Source organism: Anguilla anguilla, chromosome 17, assembly GCF_013347855.1.
Source record: "Anguilla anguilla isolate fAngAng1 chromosome 17, fAngAng1.pri, whole genome shotgun sequence".
NCBI classification, from domain to species: Eukaryota; Metazoa; Chordata; class Actinopteri; order Anguilliformes; family Anguillidae; genus Anguilla; species Anguilla anguilla.
In genome coordinates this window covers 26,498,764-26,516,227 of record NC_049217.1, presented here as the reverse complement: position 1 = coordinate 26,516,227, position 17,464 = coordinate 26,498,764, and the positions used below count along the sequence as shown (strand labels likewise).

The following is a 17,464-nucleotide window of genomic DNA, read 5'->3' as shown; positions in this document are numbered from 1 at the left end:
GAAACCTGTGCTCTTTGCATCAGCTTCCTCAAAACGACGCACAACCGAATGACACACATCTGCAGAGGCCATCGTATAACTTCCTCAATCAGGGGTTTACACAAGCGGTACACGAGTACGCAGTAACAGCAAAAAGACGAAAACGCAAAGCAATTTTACGTGAACGTTGCAAATGCCGACCTATTCTTAGGTACGCGTTCGGTTAGGACATAAAAGCCGCTGTGCATTTTTAAAATCATGTTGCTGTTAATGTGTGCCAATTATGCCAACCCCTACCCATAATCCAGTGTGTCAGGAGTGGGGTCTGAGTTCTGAACGAGCTGTTGTGTGAACGAGCGGTCCGAGATCTGAGTACTTGCGTGGACCAGAAAGAGCTGAGCCCCGTTTCGAGTCGACTTAAAATGCGAAAACACCCTGAACTCAATCATCCATTGATCTGACATTTGTGCAAGCTGCAGAGTGAAAGTGTATCCTGAAGATTTTCCTGCGCTCAAGCACAGGAGGGAACAGCGTAGTTTTAGTCCTCAGAGCTCGGACGAAGGAGACTGGGTTGGAACAGAGGCCAGCAGGGCAGCCCAGCGCTGTCCTAGAGCCACACGGTCTGTGGACCTGTGTCATTTAAAAGCAGCTCGTCAGTTAAAATGGTCCCGGTATCTGTGTGACGTGAAACGCGGGCAGTTACGAAGTGTGGAGACCAAGCAGCTGCGCTGTGGCTCTGCAGGCCCAGGTCCGATACCCGCCAAGCCAACGTTCCGTTCCCGTGAACGTCCTCCGAGGAGCGTTTGCAAAATGTAGCGAATGTTCGGAGCGAACTTCTGTTCAACATCCGAGCGTTCGAAAAAGGCAACACTCAGGACGAGCCCGGACAAACTCACGCCGGCCACAGTGCCGTTATTCCATAAGAGCTTTATTTGAAATATTACACCATATAAAAACTACATACATTTCATTCCACTTGCAGGAAGTGTACATTTTCGCAGACACATAAAAGTTAAAATCACAATTAAAAAAAAAAAAAAAAATTATTTTTAAAGGCAATGATACACAGAATGGCACTGCACGGACTGTCCGTATGAATGATAAGCTGACTGCTCACTGAACAGCAATCGCCTGTGACGACATCCAGCCAATCACAGCCCAGGGGAGGGGAGGGGCTGGGCTGGTGGGTGGGGCTAATCTGACACCTCCATCTTGTCCTGCTTCACTGGCTCTGAGGGGGAAGAGGGGGTGGGGTAAGAGTTACCAAACCGAATGGACAGAGAAAATGTGTCATCAGTAGGGCCATGAGCATTTCCTGACCATTATCACCACTTCCTTTAAAAACCTGTAGCTCACCAAAAGGTTGACAGCTTTCTGGTACCACCTAAGCAAATTTAATTTTCTTTTTTTTTTTTTGTTGTCATTTTTCAGTTTGAGAAGGAGCTTTGGGGGGGGGGACTTACCTGTAGCATTCTCCTTCATCTTCTCCACCACACACGTCTTTATCTCCAGGCCAATGGCCCTTGACAGGGGCGGGGGCACTGCATTGCCAACCTATGATAATCAGAATGGGGGGGGGGGGGGGGGGGGGTGAGGGTGAGATGAAGTCACCTGTGCAGGAGGGGGGGGGGGGGGCTTATAGAATGTCAGAGGCATGGCGGAGTGGGGCGGGGGGGCGGGGCACACTCACCTGTCTGTGTTTGTCCAGGATGTTCCCAAAGAAGCGGTAGGTGTCGGGGAAGCCCTGTGACCGAGCGCACTCTCTCACGCTGACCACGCGGTGCTGCTCGGGGTGCAGGACACGCCCCTGTGAACACAACAAACGCACACCGATCAGCCCGTCTCTTCCTCCTCTTCCTCCTCCTCCTCCTCCCCCTCCCCCTAGCTGCCTACACACACACACACACACCAACCAGCTGGTATCCTCCAAGCTGCCTACGCGCACGCTAGCTCATAATCGACAAAAACACACGCCTGTACAAGCCCATTACTGAGCGGCACGCGCACGCACACACACACACACACCTGTACAAGCCCATTACCGAGCGGCACGCACGCACACACACACACACACACCTGTAAAAGCCCGTTACAGAGCAGCACACACACACACACACGCACCTGTTTGCCCATGGGCTCGGGGTTGGTGACGGTGGTGCTGAAGAAGCCGTCCCACTCCAGGCGGCCGTAGAGCCCGGCCCAGTGGTTGTGCCGGTTGCCGGTGTGGGGCAGGCACCAGGGGATGAGCGTGTTGAACTGCCGGTCCGCCGGGTCGCACGGCTTCCCTGCGTCACGATCAGCACCGCGTCAGAACCCAGCAACAGTTACACGGCAACAGTACATGGCAACAGACTTTTTACTAATTGGCATGGTTTAAAAAAATAATAATAAAATGCAGCTGTGACTTCAGCCCACTGCTGGTACTGATCTATGTGGGCCGTCCCAGTGATGCAGACTGATCACTGTACACACAGACAGCAGACCCACAGACAGGCAGACCCACACACCCACACACCCAGACAGACAGACAGAGACACAGACAGGCAGACCCACACACCCACAGCAGACCCACACACAGGCAGACAGGCAGACCCACACACCCACAGCAGACCCACACACAGGCAGACAGGCAGACCCACACACAGGCAGGCAGACAGACAGACACAGACAGCAGACCCACAGACAGGCAGACCCACACACAGACAGGCAGACACAGGCAGACCCACCCCCAGCACAGGCGCAGACGCCCCGCAGTGCCCCGGTGCTGCTCCGCCCGTTCTTCTTGTCGGAGTGGGTGTAGCGGAGCTTCTTGGTGGCGGTGCCGTCCCGCAGCCGCACCTCGATGTTGGGCAGGTCCCGCCAGTCGGACCCGGGGGCCAGGGGCACGTGCCTCATCCTGGCCGCCACCAGGGCGCTCATGTCCTGCAGGCAGAGGGGGGGGGGAGGAGTAAGCACCGCCCCCTAAAATGCTCCCACCCTGACCCCGCCCCCCTTTCCTCTCTCTCTAACCCCGCCCCCCTCACCTTGCAGATGTGGTCGCGCAGGATTGGCTGGTACTGGGCCCCGCGGATCTGCCTCTGGAACCAGGACTGCGGCTCCCCGTTGTAGGAGATCTCCAGGGCCGAGGCGCCGTTTCGGATCTCCGGCAGGTCGGACATGGTGTCCCGCACGGTGATGGTCCGGTACACCCCCCCGTTACCCCTGGGGGCAGGAAGGGCACGAGCATTCAGGCACAGCACAACAGGGCAGCTGTGACCCAACTGCACCAGCACGGGTGATTTTGATCTTAAATCCAGAACGAATTTAAATAATCCCATAATCCCTCGCTTGTGGATCCCGGGCCCTGCACCCCAAGCGGTTCAGAAAGCCTGATTGGCCCAGGAGCGGGGGCGATGGCTCAAGGCCGGAGCCGAGCGGTCAGGAGCGGGTGGGCGGGGGGGGGGGGCGGGCGGGGCTGGGTCACCTGGTCACGTTGCTGACGTATCTCTTCTCGTCCACCACCACGCTGAGGGAGCAGGCTCGGGGGGCGAACACGTGCAGGGGCTCGGGGTAACGGGGCAGCTTCTCGCCCGGGGCGGCCGCCAGGATGATGGCCCTGCGTCGGGTCTGGGCCACGCCGTACTGCCCCGCCTGCAGGGGGAGACACCAGCCGTCACACCTGGCTTAGCCTCGGCCGAGTTTAACCTCACTGACTTAAGGCACACTGTTCACCCCGAGCTCGTTCTCCCACACTGATATTCTGATTTAATCTCCCACAGACACACACCCAAACAATCACACCACACACACACACACACACACACACTGAGCTCAATCTCTCGCAGACACACACCCAAACAATCTAACCACACACAGACACACACAGAGCTTTATCTCTCGCAGACACACACCCAAACAATCACACCACACACACACACTCCCTGAGCTTGTTCTCAGATATTCTGAGTTAATCTCCTATAGACACACACCCAAACAATCACACCACATACACACACACATTTTCTGAGCTCAATCTCACTTAGACACACCCAAACAATCTAACCACACACACACACACACACACACACACACACACTGAGCTCGTTTTCATCTAGTCTCTCCTAGACACCCAAACCATCAAAGCACACACCCCCCTAAACACACACACACACACCCCCATCTGAGGCCTGGAGGCGGCAGAGGGCTCACCTGCAGCACTCCGAAGGTGCACTGGTAGCCCATGCGCACCAGGCAGCGCAGCGTGAGCTTCAGCACCATGGAGCGCTTGAAGGACACAAAGTTGCGCACGTTCTCCAGCAGGAAGAACTTGGGCCGGTAGTAGTCGCAGTAGCTGCAACCAAACACAGAGAGAACACGTCCAACACTCCACCACGGACCTCACACATGGAGCGACCGAGTCACAGCACCGCCCTCCATTTTACTGTTCCCCCGACTGGCCGATGCAACGGCCAATTACGAAGCCCCGTGGAACCCTAGCCAGTCAGTGTCATGGTATTTAACTCCAGCCCACTGTGCAAAGTGCTGCACGCCTAGAACCAGCGCAACTGTACAACACCCAGCGAGCCACAGCACCAAGAGTTCAATGAAAATCACTGCAGTCGGCATTACATTACAGAGCAGACTGCACGGCATTTATCAGACACTCTTACCCAGAGAAACTTACACCACTCAGTCTCTACAATCCCCTTATGCAGCGGGACATGTACTAAATCAATTCAGACAAGTGCCATGCTTAAGGGAGCAGCGGCTGTGCACCCGGGTCTGGGACTCGAACCCGCAACCTCGCACTCGCAGCCTGCACACACCGCACACCGTCATGTCACACTGCCACCCAAGTGCATTCGCAGATGAGGGAGGCGAGGGCCGGGCGGCAGCGGGAACGGGGCGACGGCGGGGACGGCGGGGCGGGGGAGTGCGCTCACCTGAGGTAGGACACCACCAGCGAGTTCTTGAACTTGGAGTAGGTGCGGGAGTTGAAGCGGTTCATGCCGCTGAAGCCCTGGCAGGGCGGACCGCCGCACAGCATCTCCACGTCGCCCTTCTGCGGCAGCTTCTGGCCCAGCGAGTTGGTCTGCTCGCCGCCCATCACCAGCTTCAGCAGCACGTTGCAGTCCTCGGTGAACACGGTGGTGCCGGGGTTGTTCAGCCGGAAGGCCTGCGCAGCCGGGTCCCACATCTCTATGGCCCACAGCGTCTCCGAGATGCCTGAGAGAGAGAGAGACGCGTTACACACACACACACACACACATCTCTATGGCCCACAGCGTCTCCGAGATGCCTGAGAGAGAGAGACGCGTTACACACACACACACACACACACACACACATCTCTATGGCCCACAGCGTCTCCGAGATGCCTGAGAGAGAGAGAGAGAGAGAGAGAGAGAGACGCGTTACACACACACACATCTCTATGGCCCACAGCGTCTCCGAGATGCCTGAGAGAGAGAGACGCGTTATACACACACACACACACACACACACACACCTCTATGGCCCACAGCGTCTCCGAGATGCCTGAGAGAGAGAGACGCGTTATACACACACACACACACACACCTCTATGGCCCACAGCGTCTCCGAGATGCCTGAGAGAGAGAGACGCGTTATACACACACACACACACACACACCTCTATGGCCCACAGCGTCTCCGAGATGCCTGAGAGAGAGAGACGCGTTACACACACACACACACACTTCCGCAGCCCAGAGACCCCAGAGAAGAACGGGTCACACACACACCTGCCTGGTGGAAGCCCTCAGACAGGCCGCCGCAGCCAGAGAACACATCCAAGGTGCGCAGCTTGGGAACCTTGGGCTGGAGCTCCTGCTCCTGCTGCTCCTGGGGGGAGCAGGACTTCCCCTTCCCTTTCCCTGGGGAGAGAGCAAACGCTGCATCACACTGCGTCACACCCCCACTTCCCCCTGAACACAGCACAGCTGCACACCCCCACTTCCCCCTGAACACAGGGCAGAACACAGCACAGCACAGCCGCACAGCACCTCAGGGCAGAACACAGCACAGCCGCACTGCACCTCAGGGCAGAACACAGCACAGCACAGCCGCACTGCACCTCAGGGCAGAACACAGCACAGCACAGCTGCACAGCACCTCAGGGCAGAACACAGCACAGCACAGCACAGCTGCACAGCACCTCAGGGCAGAACACAGCACAGCCACACTGCACAGCACCTCAGGGCAGAACACAGCACAGCACAGCCGCACTGCACCTCAGGGCAGAACACAGCACAGCACAGCCGCACTGCACCTCAGGGCAGAACACAGCACAGCACAGCCGCACTGCACCTCAGGGCAGAACACAGCACAGCACAGCCGCACTGCACCTCAGGGCAGAGCACAGCACAGCCGCACTGCACCTCAGGGCAGAACACAGCACAGCCGCACTGCACCTCAGGGCAGAACACAGCACAGCCGCACTGCACCTCAGGGCAGAACACAGCACAGCTGCACAGCACCTCAGGGCAGAACACAGCACAGCACAGCCGCACTGCACCTCAGGGCAGAACACAGCACAGCCGCACTGCACCTCAGGGCAGAACACAGCACAGCCGCACTGCACCTCAGGGCAGAACACAGCACAGCACAGCTGCACAGAACCTCAGGGCAGAACACAGCACAGCACAGCCGCGCTGCACCTCAGGGCAGAACACAGCACAGCTGCACAGAACCTCAGGGCAGAACACAGCACAGCACCTCAGGGCAGAACACAGCACAGCACAGCTGCACAGCACCTCAGGGCAGAACACAGCACAGCACAGCTGCGCAGAACCTCAGGGCAGTGCCAGGCGACTCCTACCTTTCCCCTTGCCTTTGCCCTTGTGCGTGGCGGAGCGGGCGTGGTTGGGCGGATCCTCAAAGCCCTTGGTCTTGGCGTTATAAGCCTGCGGTGGGGAAGGAGGGGGGCGGGATCAGAATGTCAGAAAGCGCACACACACAATCACGGGCAGCTGTGTGGGCAGTAACTCAGCCAGGAGGCGTGGTGCCCCCCCGGCCCCGCCCCGCCAAGCCCCCCCCAGCCGCGCCCCACACCCCCCCCCCTCACCTCCAGGAAGTAGAAGCGGTCGGGGCCCCCGGCGGAGAAGTCCTGCACGCTCTCGATCAGGTCCTCGCCGTACTCCACGCGGCAGCGCCCCTGCACGTCCGTCACGTCCACCGTCACCTCCTCGTCGCTCCAGTACAGCTGGTTAATGTCCGTGTGGTACCCAGCCTTCAGCCCTTTGTGGGTGTTCTCTGGCCTGGGGGGTGGTGTGGGGGCGGGGGGGGCGTTTAAAGGAGGTTAGCGCAGTCTGCTGCTGGGCTGTAATGCGAAACGTGTAGAAGTTCTGGCTGCACACACGCATTCCCTGCAGCGCGCGCACACACACACACACACACACGCTGCTCTGCTCAACTGCCTGAGCACGCTACGGGGATGGGACAACAGGCAACAGGCCTGCAATTACGACTGACTGTGTGTGTGTGTGTGTGCGCGTGTGAGTGTGTGAGTGTGTGAGCATGTTGCACAAACGGGTGAAAGGGACACCCCGCGGCTCACCTGTAGAGCTTGTAGAGGCGCAGCCGGACCTCGGCCTGGTTGGGCCTGCCGTTGCTGCGCTTGCTGCAGAAGATCTGCTTGATGCGTCCGATGCGGAAGGGCTCGGGCGCGTCCAGGTTGGAGCCCTTGATGTAGTCGGAGGACTTCCTGTAGTACTCGGGGTACAGCTCCTCGTCCACGTCCTCCTTCCTGTGAGAGCGCTTCACGGGGCTGGCTGCTTTAACCCTGAGAGGGAGGGAGGGAGGGAGAGACGGCGTGTCACACACACACGCACAAACATTCACACACACACACACACACTCCACTCACCCGAAAGAGAAGGCTTCGGGCAGCAGGTACACACTGTCCCCGGGGCGGTACTGCGCCCCCCGCAGGCAGACCGAGGCGTAGAACACCTTGGAGTCGGTCTCCTCGTCCAGCGGCTCGAGGGGGCGGGGCCTCTCCTGCTCCTCCTGCTCCTGGGCGCGGCTGCAGCTGGCACAGAACCTGCAGGGAGAGGAGGGAGGTGAAGCTTAGCGCGCACAGACACAGACACAGACACAGACACAGACACAGACACAGACACAGAACCATGCAGACACACACACACACACACTCACGTGAACTTGCAGTCCTCAGAGGGCGTGGCAGTGGGCGGGGTCTCGAAGCGGGCACAGTCGGGCTCGTACCACAGCTGGTAGTAGAAGCTCTTCCCGTCGTCCTCGATCACCTTGATGTCATTATCCACCCCGCCCTGAAACCCGCGGAGGAAAAGCCTGAGCACCGGGGGAGGGGGGCGGGACCGCCGTCCCCACGGAAACCGTCTGACCCCACCCCCCACCCCCCCCACGGCGTCCCGTAACGAACCTCCATGAACCAGTTGTTGGAGGGGGCCTTGTAGGTGACGTTGACCTTGTCCTGCACGTAGCTGAGGAGCATGTCCTCGCACTCGTCCACCAGGAAGAGCTCCAGGGGGTCGGAGGACTCCCCCAGCACCGTGTCCGTCCCGCGGCAGAACCAGTGCGCGTGGAACATCTTCCCCGACTCGTCCTCCCACATCGCCGCGATCCTGAGGGGGCCAAACGGGTCAAAGGTCAGCCATCGCCCTGGCAACAGAGCAGGGCAGGGGAGGGGGGGCATCCTCACCTGGCCAGGTAGAGCGGCCTGGACGGGTCGTCGGGACTGACAGACACGCAGTCTCCGACCTCCAGCACCTCGTTCTCCACGGACACGCTCGCGTAGTACACCTTCTTCCCCTCCGTCTGCAGGAGGAAGAGAGGGATGAGAAGAGGACAAACTCCAGCCTGGTCACACCGTCACATTGTCACCAGGACAGGGCCACCACAGGAAGTGGGGGCGTCGGGGCCCGGGGCAAGGCGAGGGTACTCCACCACACAGGAGGGAGGGGGACGTACGCGAACGGGGCGTCCGACCCAGGACAGCTTGTTCTGGTTCTGTTTCTTCTTCTTGGCCTGGGACATTTTTTTGGACGTGGCCTTCACCACGGGCACGGCGTCGTCTTCCTCAATGTTCTCATCGTCCTCAGCCTCCTTCACGGCCAGGTTGGGGCACCTGTAGGGGGGCGGGGGGGGTGTGGGGGTGTGGGACATGGTTCGCTGTTAAGGTGACACCAGTTCAGCAGCCATTGGGTCAAACTCGTTCCTTGAACGGACTGTACCGAAATAAAGCCGACCCAAACTGGGTCGCCCCCCTCCCAGCGCCCCTGTGAGGGAGAGCGCCGGCAGGGCGGCTCAGGCTTCACTCACCTCCTCTTGAGACAGGCCTGCTTGCTGCGGCCACTGCCCCCAAACTTTATCATGTCCTTACAGGCAGAGCACTTCCCACAGTCTGGGGCCTGACACACCTGGGATGGGACAGAGGAGGACCGTTATACACACAGACATGAGAGAGAGAGACACACACACACACACACACACACACACACACACACACACACACACACACACACACACACACACACACACACACACACACGAGAGAGAGAGACAGAGGCACGCACACACACACACACAAAGACAGAGACAGAAACAGACACACACACACACGCACACCAGCTGACCTCACAGACGCCGCAGCGCTGGCGTTTGGCCCCGCCCTCCTTGTCGTTCTGGTCGATCTGGTCGGAGAAGAAGGTGTCGAAGATCTGGTACACCAGTTTGGTGGTGGTGGCTTTGGTGGGGCCCTTGTCCTTCTCGATCTTGGTGGGGTGGCGGATGGCCTGCCTTCTGGCAGCTCGCCTGCAGGGGGCGACGGGAGGGGGGGGGGGGGGCACGGTTTAGGAAGGAGCCCTGTGGGACAGAGGGCCTCCGAACCCCACCCAGACTCATGCAGCATGACACTCATGCACCATCCGGTTAAAAGCCTGCTCCACAGGGCAGCACTCAAAGCACGACGACTTCAGCCACGTTTTAGCAAATACTCCCCTCCCCCCCCCCCCCCCCCTCCCCCTCCCCCTCGCCCCAACACCCCCAGCACAGCACGACAGAGCAGAGCCCACCCCCCCACCCCCCACAGGCCGCATGCACGCCAGGGAGCAACGCAAACGCAGATCATACCTACCAGTACAACAGCATGCTGCGTTAGGGGAACGTCAGAGGAGCGTTAGACACGGCAGGAAAACAGGAGGTCAGCAATAGGAAACACCACCCCTGCCCCCATGCCACTGGAACATTAGTACCCACCCTAACTACCACCCACCCACCCACCCACCCAGACAGGCTCACTCCGGGGGGGTGGGGGTGGGGGGGGTTGCTCTACAGGAGAGCGAACGGGAAGCAGCAGCCTCAGCCGGCCAGGGCAGACACTACCGCAGCGGCACCCAACACCGTGAGAGCAATGCAGCTGGGGGGCGGAGCGTGGGAGGAATGCGGGCGGGGCGTCGAGGGGGGCGGGGCTCCGGGGGGCGGGGCATACCTCTTGCCCAGCGTGACGCCGGCCAGCTTGATCAGGTCCCTCATGCAGGGCGTGACGATGACGGGCGGCTCGTCGGGGTCGGCCGCCTCGTCGTAGCTCTCCACCTGCTCCACCACGAACTGGGCGTGGCGCAGCAGCGTGTCCTCCGTGAAGCGGTTGAAGTTCAGGCCAGCAGGGGGCACTGTGGTCTGCAAAGTGGGGGAGCGGCGGGATTAGCAGGTGCGCGTGTGTCCGCGCGTTTGTGCTACAGTGGAGTTTGCGTAAACTGCAAACGTACAGTACTGGCATATGCATGCATGCGAATGAGTGAATGCAAGTGTGTGTGTGTGTGTGTGTGTGTGGGCGTTACCTCTATCTTGTTGAGCAGGTCCTCGTAGGAGACCTCAGGGTTCTTCTGCAGGAACTCCACCACGATCTTGCTCATGTAGATCTTCTCCTGCATGAGGGCGAAGGTGGGGGCGTACTCCTCGCTGGGCTCCATCAGGATGTAGTCCGCAAACGCTGGGGGGGGGGGGGGGGGGGGGGGGGGGGGAGCAGGGGTCAGAGCTCAGCCGATAGCGCAGGGTGAGAGCGAGTGTCAGAACAGGAGAGCAGTGTGGGCTTCTTTCCCTCCCCCTCCCCCTTACCTGTGGTGAAGCCGATGAGGGCCTTCTCCCCCCCGTCAAACCCGGTGATCCACCAGGCGTTGATGGGGCCCAGCTTTTTGGCAGGAACGCCACCTGCAAGGGGGAAAAAAAAAGAAAAAAAAAGCGTCAGACGGAGAAGGTCACAGGACCCCACCCCTACCCAAACGTCCGGCGTCCCAGCAGCACACGCAGGGCCCTGGCGTTAGCCGCGGCGGCGCACCGTCCATGCAGGGGTTGTCGTCGTAGATGGGCTTGACGGCGCAGCTGAAGTAGAGCTCCACGTTCTTCTCGATCAGGCCCGAGTCGAAGGGACACAGGTGGCCCCGCTTGTCGTAGACGCTGCGGCAGAGAACGGGCCGTCAGAAAGGGACCTTCGCCCGTCCAGGGCCCAGAAACACGCCCACACCGCCCCGCCTCACCCCCCCCACCCCCCCCCCCCCAAAGCCGTCCCCCCCCCACCCAACCCTACCTGAAGTTGGTGATCTTGTGCTGGGGGAGGTCGTCGTAGCTCTCGAACCCGTCCTCGTTCGAGTCGAAGAGGGACAGGCGCTCGTCTGTCAGCATCTCCGGCTCGTCCAGCTGCCGCACAGAACACAAGTTACCCCCCCCCGTTTCAGGGCCCAGCTGGGCTCCAGCTCCAGGAGCATCGGGCCTCATTCACGAAACATGCACGCGATCACGTCTGATCGTGAACGGCGTGCAAGAACGTTTCCGAGAACATTCTGACGTTCGTCATTCTTTTTCTCATCTGTATTTGTTCATGGACGTTTCCTTATGTTAACCACGTGAACAGGATTGCACAGAAAATTTACAATCAGCCTACATTCATCATCTCCTACACCTGGGATATGCACAAAAACACATGAATCTGCACATGAATCATGAGTCCCATATTGAGTTTTCATAGGAACGTTTTTATGAACAAAAGTAAAGATATTTTTAGAAAAGCTTAGCGAATGAGGTCCACTGGCTCCAGAAAATAGATGTGTGCAAACTGGAAAAATATTTTAGGAGCACATCGACTAAAAGCGCCTCCATTTCCAACTTATGAGCACATGTGCTCTGCTGGGAAAAAAAAAAAAAAGTTTGCGTAGAGCCTGTTTACACCATGATAAAAGCACAGAGAACATTAGATCCTCACGCCATCAGCTCCTTACCGCATCATCGGGGTCCCCCTGAAAGAACTTGAGGTCGGGGTCATCCAGGTACTGCCTGCAGTCTTGGCATTTAGGGGGCGGAGTCTGAAACAGGAAGAGGAAGTGGAACGGTGACCGACAGCAAGAGCAAACTAGGCACACCGGCAATACCCACCTGAAGCAGACTACCTGCGTACTACTACCACCACCACCACCACCAATAACTGGTCTATCCCCCAGAGCAGGATGCAGGTTGCATTTTACAGAAGATAGCCCGCCACAAGAACAGACAAAGTTTTGGATGCAGGAAAGGAGATGTCTGTACCAGCATGCTGGAACAACAAAAGTCAATGACAATTGCACTCCAACACAGCAGGGGGCAGTGAGCTTCTCAGCACTACTGACACCAGTCCTTCGGTGCCACTCGTTCCCTCATAAGAATCACCTACCATTAATTTGGCCAAACATAATGGTGCAAGCAAAAGTGCCCCCCCCCCCCCCCCCCCCCCCCCCCCCCCCCCCCCCCCCCCCCCCCCCCCCCCCCACCCCCCACAACCGGCAACCAATCATATTACATTCCCCTGTGACACAATAGCAAACTACATTAAAATTCTACCATTCCAGTGCCATTTCACCATATGCCTTGCCCAGCTAGTAACACATCCTCACTTTCTGACTGCACATCCTGAGGTATGCAGGGTCATTCTACATTTTTTTATCCACACTAAATAGCAAATTAAGCATTCATGGAAACAAAAAGCATGTTGTGGAAAGGCACTTCCCACTGAAACTGCATTTTGAATTCCAAGGGACAGAGGCAACAATGGTAGGAATACGAAGAGACTGCAACCAGCACGCCTGGGGCTGCCTCATGGGGCAAGAAGGGAAAAACAAATAATGACCCCCAAGCCCCAAGGCTTTGAAACACCAAGCCATGTACAAAATGGCTCCCGGGAGAATGAGCTCTGGGGTGATGCGTGCCCCACCCTCCCCCTCACCTTCACTGCAGTCACAGGCTTGGCCATCTCCACAGGAGCCTCTGCCAGTCTGGGGACAGGAAGGAACACAGGGGTCAGGGGTCATAGGTCAGCAGGAAAAGGAGAGAGTGTAAGTGTGTGTGTGTGTGTGTGTGTGTGTAAGTGTGTGCAGGAGGCAGATGGTCCGTGTCTTACTTTTCCTCTGTCTCCACTTTCAGCCTCTTCTCTTCCTGTGCCTGCAGTTAGAAGGAACACCAGTCAGCATACTCGGACACAGACACGGACGGACAGACAGACGCATAGACGGACGGACAGACGCATGGCTTCCATCACCTCCTCTTCTTGATCTCCATCCTCAGCCTTCTCCCCTGTCTCTCCGCTCTCCCCCTCTCCATTCGCCTCCTCAGACTTGCGCTTGCTGGAGCTGGAGCAGCAAATTACACAGCAGCTTAAAGCACATCTGCACAAGAGCTACAAGTTTACGCACATTAACTGTTTGCATTCAGACATGTGGAGATGCACTCACACACTCACACACACTTATATGTTCAGACAGAGTGGCGTACTCACACTCTGGAGAACATGGACAAGATGGTCGCCTGCTTGCCGGAATTACGTGTGACTCTGGAACTAGCAGGAGACTCTGGAAGAGAGAAGAATCCAGAATGTTTGATTGGCCCCCTATCAAGTCATTCCCTGGGCAGCTGATTGGCTCATGTACCACACCTGCATCTGCATACAGGACTCCCTCATTACAGGGTAGAGGCGAGTAGCCTGCCCAGCCAGGACTCCCTCATTACAGGGTAGAGGCGAGTAGCCTGCCCAGCCAGGACTCCCTCATTACAGGGTAGAGGCGAGTAGCCTGCCCAGCCAGGACTCCCTCATTACAGGGTAGAGGCGAGTAGCCTGCCCAGCCAGGACTCCCTCATTACAGGGTAGAGGCGAGTAGCCTGCCCAGCCCGGACTCCCTCATTACAGGGTAGAGGCGAGTAGCCTGCCCAGCCCCTCACACTCACTCTTGGGGTCCCCCTCCGCTTTGCTCTTGCGACCCCCTCTGGCTTTGGGCGCACTTGCGGACTTAGCAGCTCCGCCCTCTCCCTCGGTTTCCATGGCTCCCGTGACCGGGTCCTCCTCGCCGTGGGAACCGTTCTCAGTCACTCCATTTGACTGGCCGTTGAGCTTGGGGCCATCGTCGTGGGAACCGTTCTCCACACACAGCTCCCGCCCCAGCAGCGCCTTCACCTTGGACAGGTAGCCCTCCTGGGGGGGGGTGGAGATCATAGGGAGACAAATTAATCACCGTGGATACAGCCCAGCCAATAGAAACAGAATGTTCAGTCGCAACGGACACCTTTATAAAAGTGCATCGCTTCAAGAAGTTGCCAGTTCCAGAAATGGCCTACAACAGGTCTGTGCAACCCTGTTCCCAGAGATCTACCATCCTGTAGGTTTTCACTGTTGCCCCAACAAATCACACCTCATTCAACAGCTAGAGATCTTGAGCTGCAAATTAGTACAGTCAGGTATGCCAAATAAATCAGGGTTGAAATAAAAACCTGCAGGACGGTAAATCTCCAGGAACAGGGCTGGGCAGCTCTAGAATGCATCTTTACGCAACACACTGTGGAGGGAATGCCCTTTCATGGGCGTGTCACCGAAGCCACGCCAAAGGTGATTGGGCAGCTGTGCCAGACGTCCCAGTGGTGGCTACCAATAACAAGACCAGGTCAAAGCCTAGTATATGGCTGGACCTAACACACTTAATTCGGCCGACCGAGGGTGTAACTTCATAACTCGGCCGACCAATGGTGTAACTTTACTCAGTCACAGACATTCGCATTTATAGGGCTGGCCCTGCAGTTGCGGTCCAGCCAACAAGAAGGCCACCAAGTCACTGGTAGATGAGGAAAAACTGTGCAATCTTTCTAGAAAGCTCTTCAAGGTCAAGATCAAGGGCAAGGTCAGTGTAAAATTCACAAACACATAATGGGGATATTCAGAGCGAACCAGCAATGTTTTACAAGCGTACCCAACTATGCTACACATTAATTTGCAAAATCGAACACAGAAAATTAAATATTCTGTAACGAGCGCATTTATGCAAGCGCGTAAACAGAAATGCTAAAATACCGTGCGTACACACACACTCTCTCTCTCTCACACTCTCACACACACACACACACTCTCTCTCTCTCACACACACACACACATCTGGGTGTACATCATTGGCGGCGGCACCCCGCAGAAGAGGCCTCACCTCCGACAGCTCCTCGCTCTTCATCTTGGCCTCCAGACTGCGCAGCTGATCCTGGGCCTCCGTCTGCAGGAAGGCCTGCACAAGACTCAGCTTCTCCCTCACGCGCTCCTGAGGACGCAGAGAACGCGTGCGGCGGAAGTAAGCAGGAAGATCCGAACCCTGACATGCCTTTTTAACCCATGCAAATCGACCGACTTCCCACAGAAAACGTGTGCTATTCTGTGGCTTATAGGAGCAGATTGATTGCCTTCTCGTAGATAGAAAACAGCACCAAAATGAAGACTCACACACACGCAGCACAAGTTGCATCAGCTTCAGTGCATGGCTACATAAACACATTAAAACCTCTGTGGAACTCAAATAAAAGGTAATGAATCGGAAGTACACCCCCTTTTTAAAAAAATTTTTTATTAAGATGTCAGTTTGCAGTCAGTTAAACCCACAATTGTGCCTGTGCGCATGACAACGCTCATCAAATTATTCCATCAAGACATAAAAGAACTTTAAACTGTGATGTACCAGTCAGTCAGTTATTGGACCTGTTTCACCGGGTAAGAGCAGAGGTCGGTTCAAAATAAACACATTCAGACAAGAAGCTGCCAACTATAAGATGACTGAAAACATGCAGGAGTTGAGCCCTTCGGGACCGTCGAAGACAGTGCTGTATTCCACACAGAAAATCAGTGGTGCGCTAAACACATTGCACAACCCAAGAGTACACAGAAGAGAAACTACTGACCTCCTCCGATAGCCCGTCTCCATCCTTATCCAACACCTGAAGTCTGTAAGCCAAAAGGAGAGCAGGTCAGTCGGCCAATTCATTAGAGAGCCAATTTATTCAAGAGCCGGAACTCAAAACACACTTCACTTCATGGCCGGAGCTTTGAGGTCGGTGGAGTACAACATAGTTTGCTGTGTGAGAAATCGGCAGGTTACCTCCACCTCTTTAGGAAGTGGGAGAGTGCCGTAAGAGGTTTGCAATGTTCGACGATAGTGATACCGCTAGCTGGCAGTTAGAATATCTACATGCATCCACTCATAACTAATCATATTACCGACTAGCTAGCTACCTAGCAAAAATAATGCATGCAGCCAACACTCTTGTTAGGCAGCAAGCTACATAGCTAAGGTAACGTTAACGTAAACGTCGGCGAACTTATAGGGTGTCAAGTCTATGCACTGTGGTTTAACAATTTAAACGAATAGCCACTTCGCTAGCCAAGTTAGCTGATTTGAACCACTAAATGAAGTTAATCGCAAACACAGCTGTAGGCAAATCGCTACCGTTAGTTGGTTAGCTAGTAACATCATTGCCTAAACCGCGCCATCATGACAACTGTCTAAACACAAACCTGGTGAACAGCGTTAGCCTCGCTGATTAGCTGCCATACAAATCGCGGCTAACAATATCGCCGTTTCCCTTTGATGTAGCCAGTTAGCTTACGAAGCTAGCTGGCAAAATCCTTGATATGCAAACAAAATGCGCTATTTGGCGCCAAATCTATCAATCCAACACCTGCGGCGGATCGGCCAGCTACTTACAAAACGTTAGCTTGCTAAAAACCATCCCTTTCCCCATTTAATTAGCTGGCAAGCTAATCAGCCAGAAGGAGTTTCCCCCATTTTAGGAGAAAAGATAGTGACAAAAACCAACCGCATCTCTTGAGGCTGATGTCGTGAGCTATGCTGTTTAGCCAATGCTAGTTTCTCCCGTTTTATGAATGAGTGGAAAGGCCAATATCACCGTGTTGGAGAGCTAATCTAGACACAGTGTAAACGTACCGTTTCCTGATGTCCTCTGGCAGAGACAAGGAGGTTTTGGTTGGCATTTCAAGTTTTAATGTGACTGTTAAAATTACGAGGGTTTGTATATACTAAAATGACTTAAATGAAACAAATAATGGTTTTAAAAGCGTTATTCGTTAAAAACCAAGGATCTCTCAACGTGAGTTCGTAGCACAAGCAAAGACGACAAGCGTCTTATGGATCCTATATGCTGTTACGGCGCGCGGGCCGTC

At 56.2% G+C, this 17,464-nt stretch overlaps 1 protein-coding gene across 2 annotated transcripts; it reads right to left on the bottom strand.

Annotated features, from left to right (window-relative positions):
• Nucleotides 1–889: 889 nt before the first annotated feature.
• dnmt1 (DNA (cytosine-5-)-methyltransferase 1) lies at nt 890–17,464 on the bottom strand. Of its 2 annotated transcripts, XM_035397553.1 has the most exons (35): nt 17,229–17,464; nt 16,186–16,228; nt 15,447–15,554; nt 14,206–14,449; nt 13,760–13,832; nt 13,523–13,613; nt 13,385–13,425; nt 13,211–13,259; nt 12,234–12,317; nt 11,546–11,655; nt 11,297–11,415; nt 11,077–11,169; nt 10,800–10,951; nt 10,451–10,638; nt 10,097–10,111; nt 9,597–9,774; nt 9,283–9,380; nt 8,932–9,088; nt 8,663–8,778; nt 8,384–8,585; nt 8,137–8,270; nt 7,847–8,023; nt 7,538–7,762; nt 7,046–7,238; nt 6,800–6,884; nt 5,724–5,855; nt 4,902–5,184; nt 4,168–4,309; nt 3,443–3,609; nt 3,003–3,180; nt 2,706–2,901; nt 2,101–2,264; nt 1,670–1,786; nt 1,443–1,533; nt 890–1,210 (listed from the first exon to the last, which is right to left on the bottom strand). In XM_035397553.1, the coding sequence occupies exons 1-35, from the start codon at nt 17,273–17,275 to the stop codon at nt 1,173–1,175; spliced, it is 4,530 nt and encodes a 1,509-aa protein (XP_035253444.1). In that variant the 5' UTR covers nt 17,276–17,464; the 3' UTR covers nt 890–1,172. The 2 variants fall into 2 exon arrangements, with proteins under 2 accessions (XP_035253444.1, XP_035253445.1); XM_035397554.1 differs by lacking the exon at nt 10,097–10,111.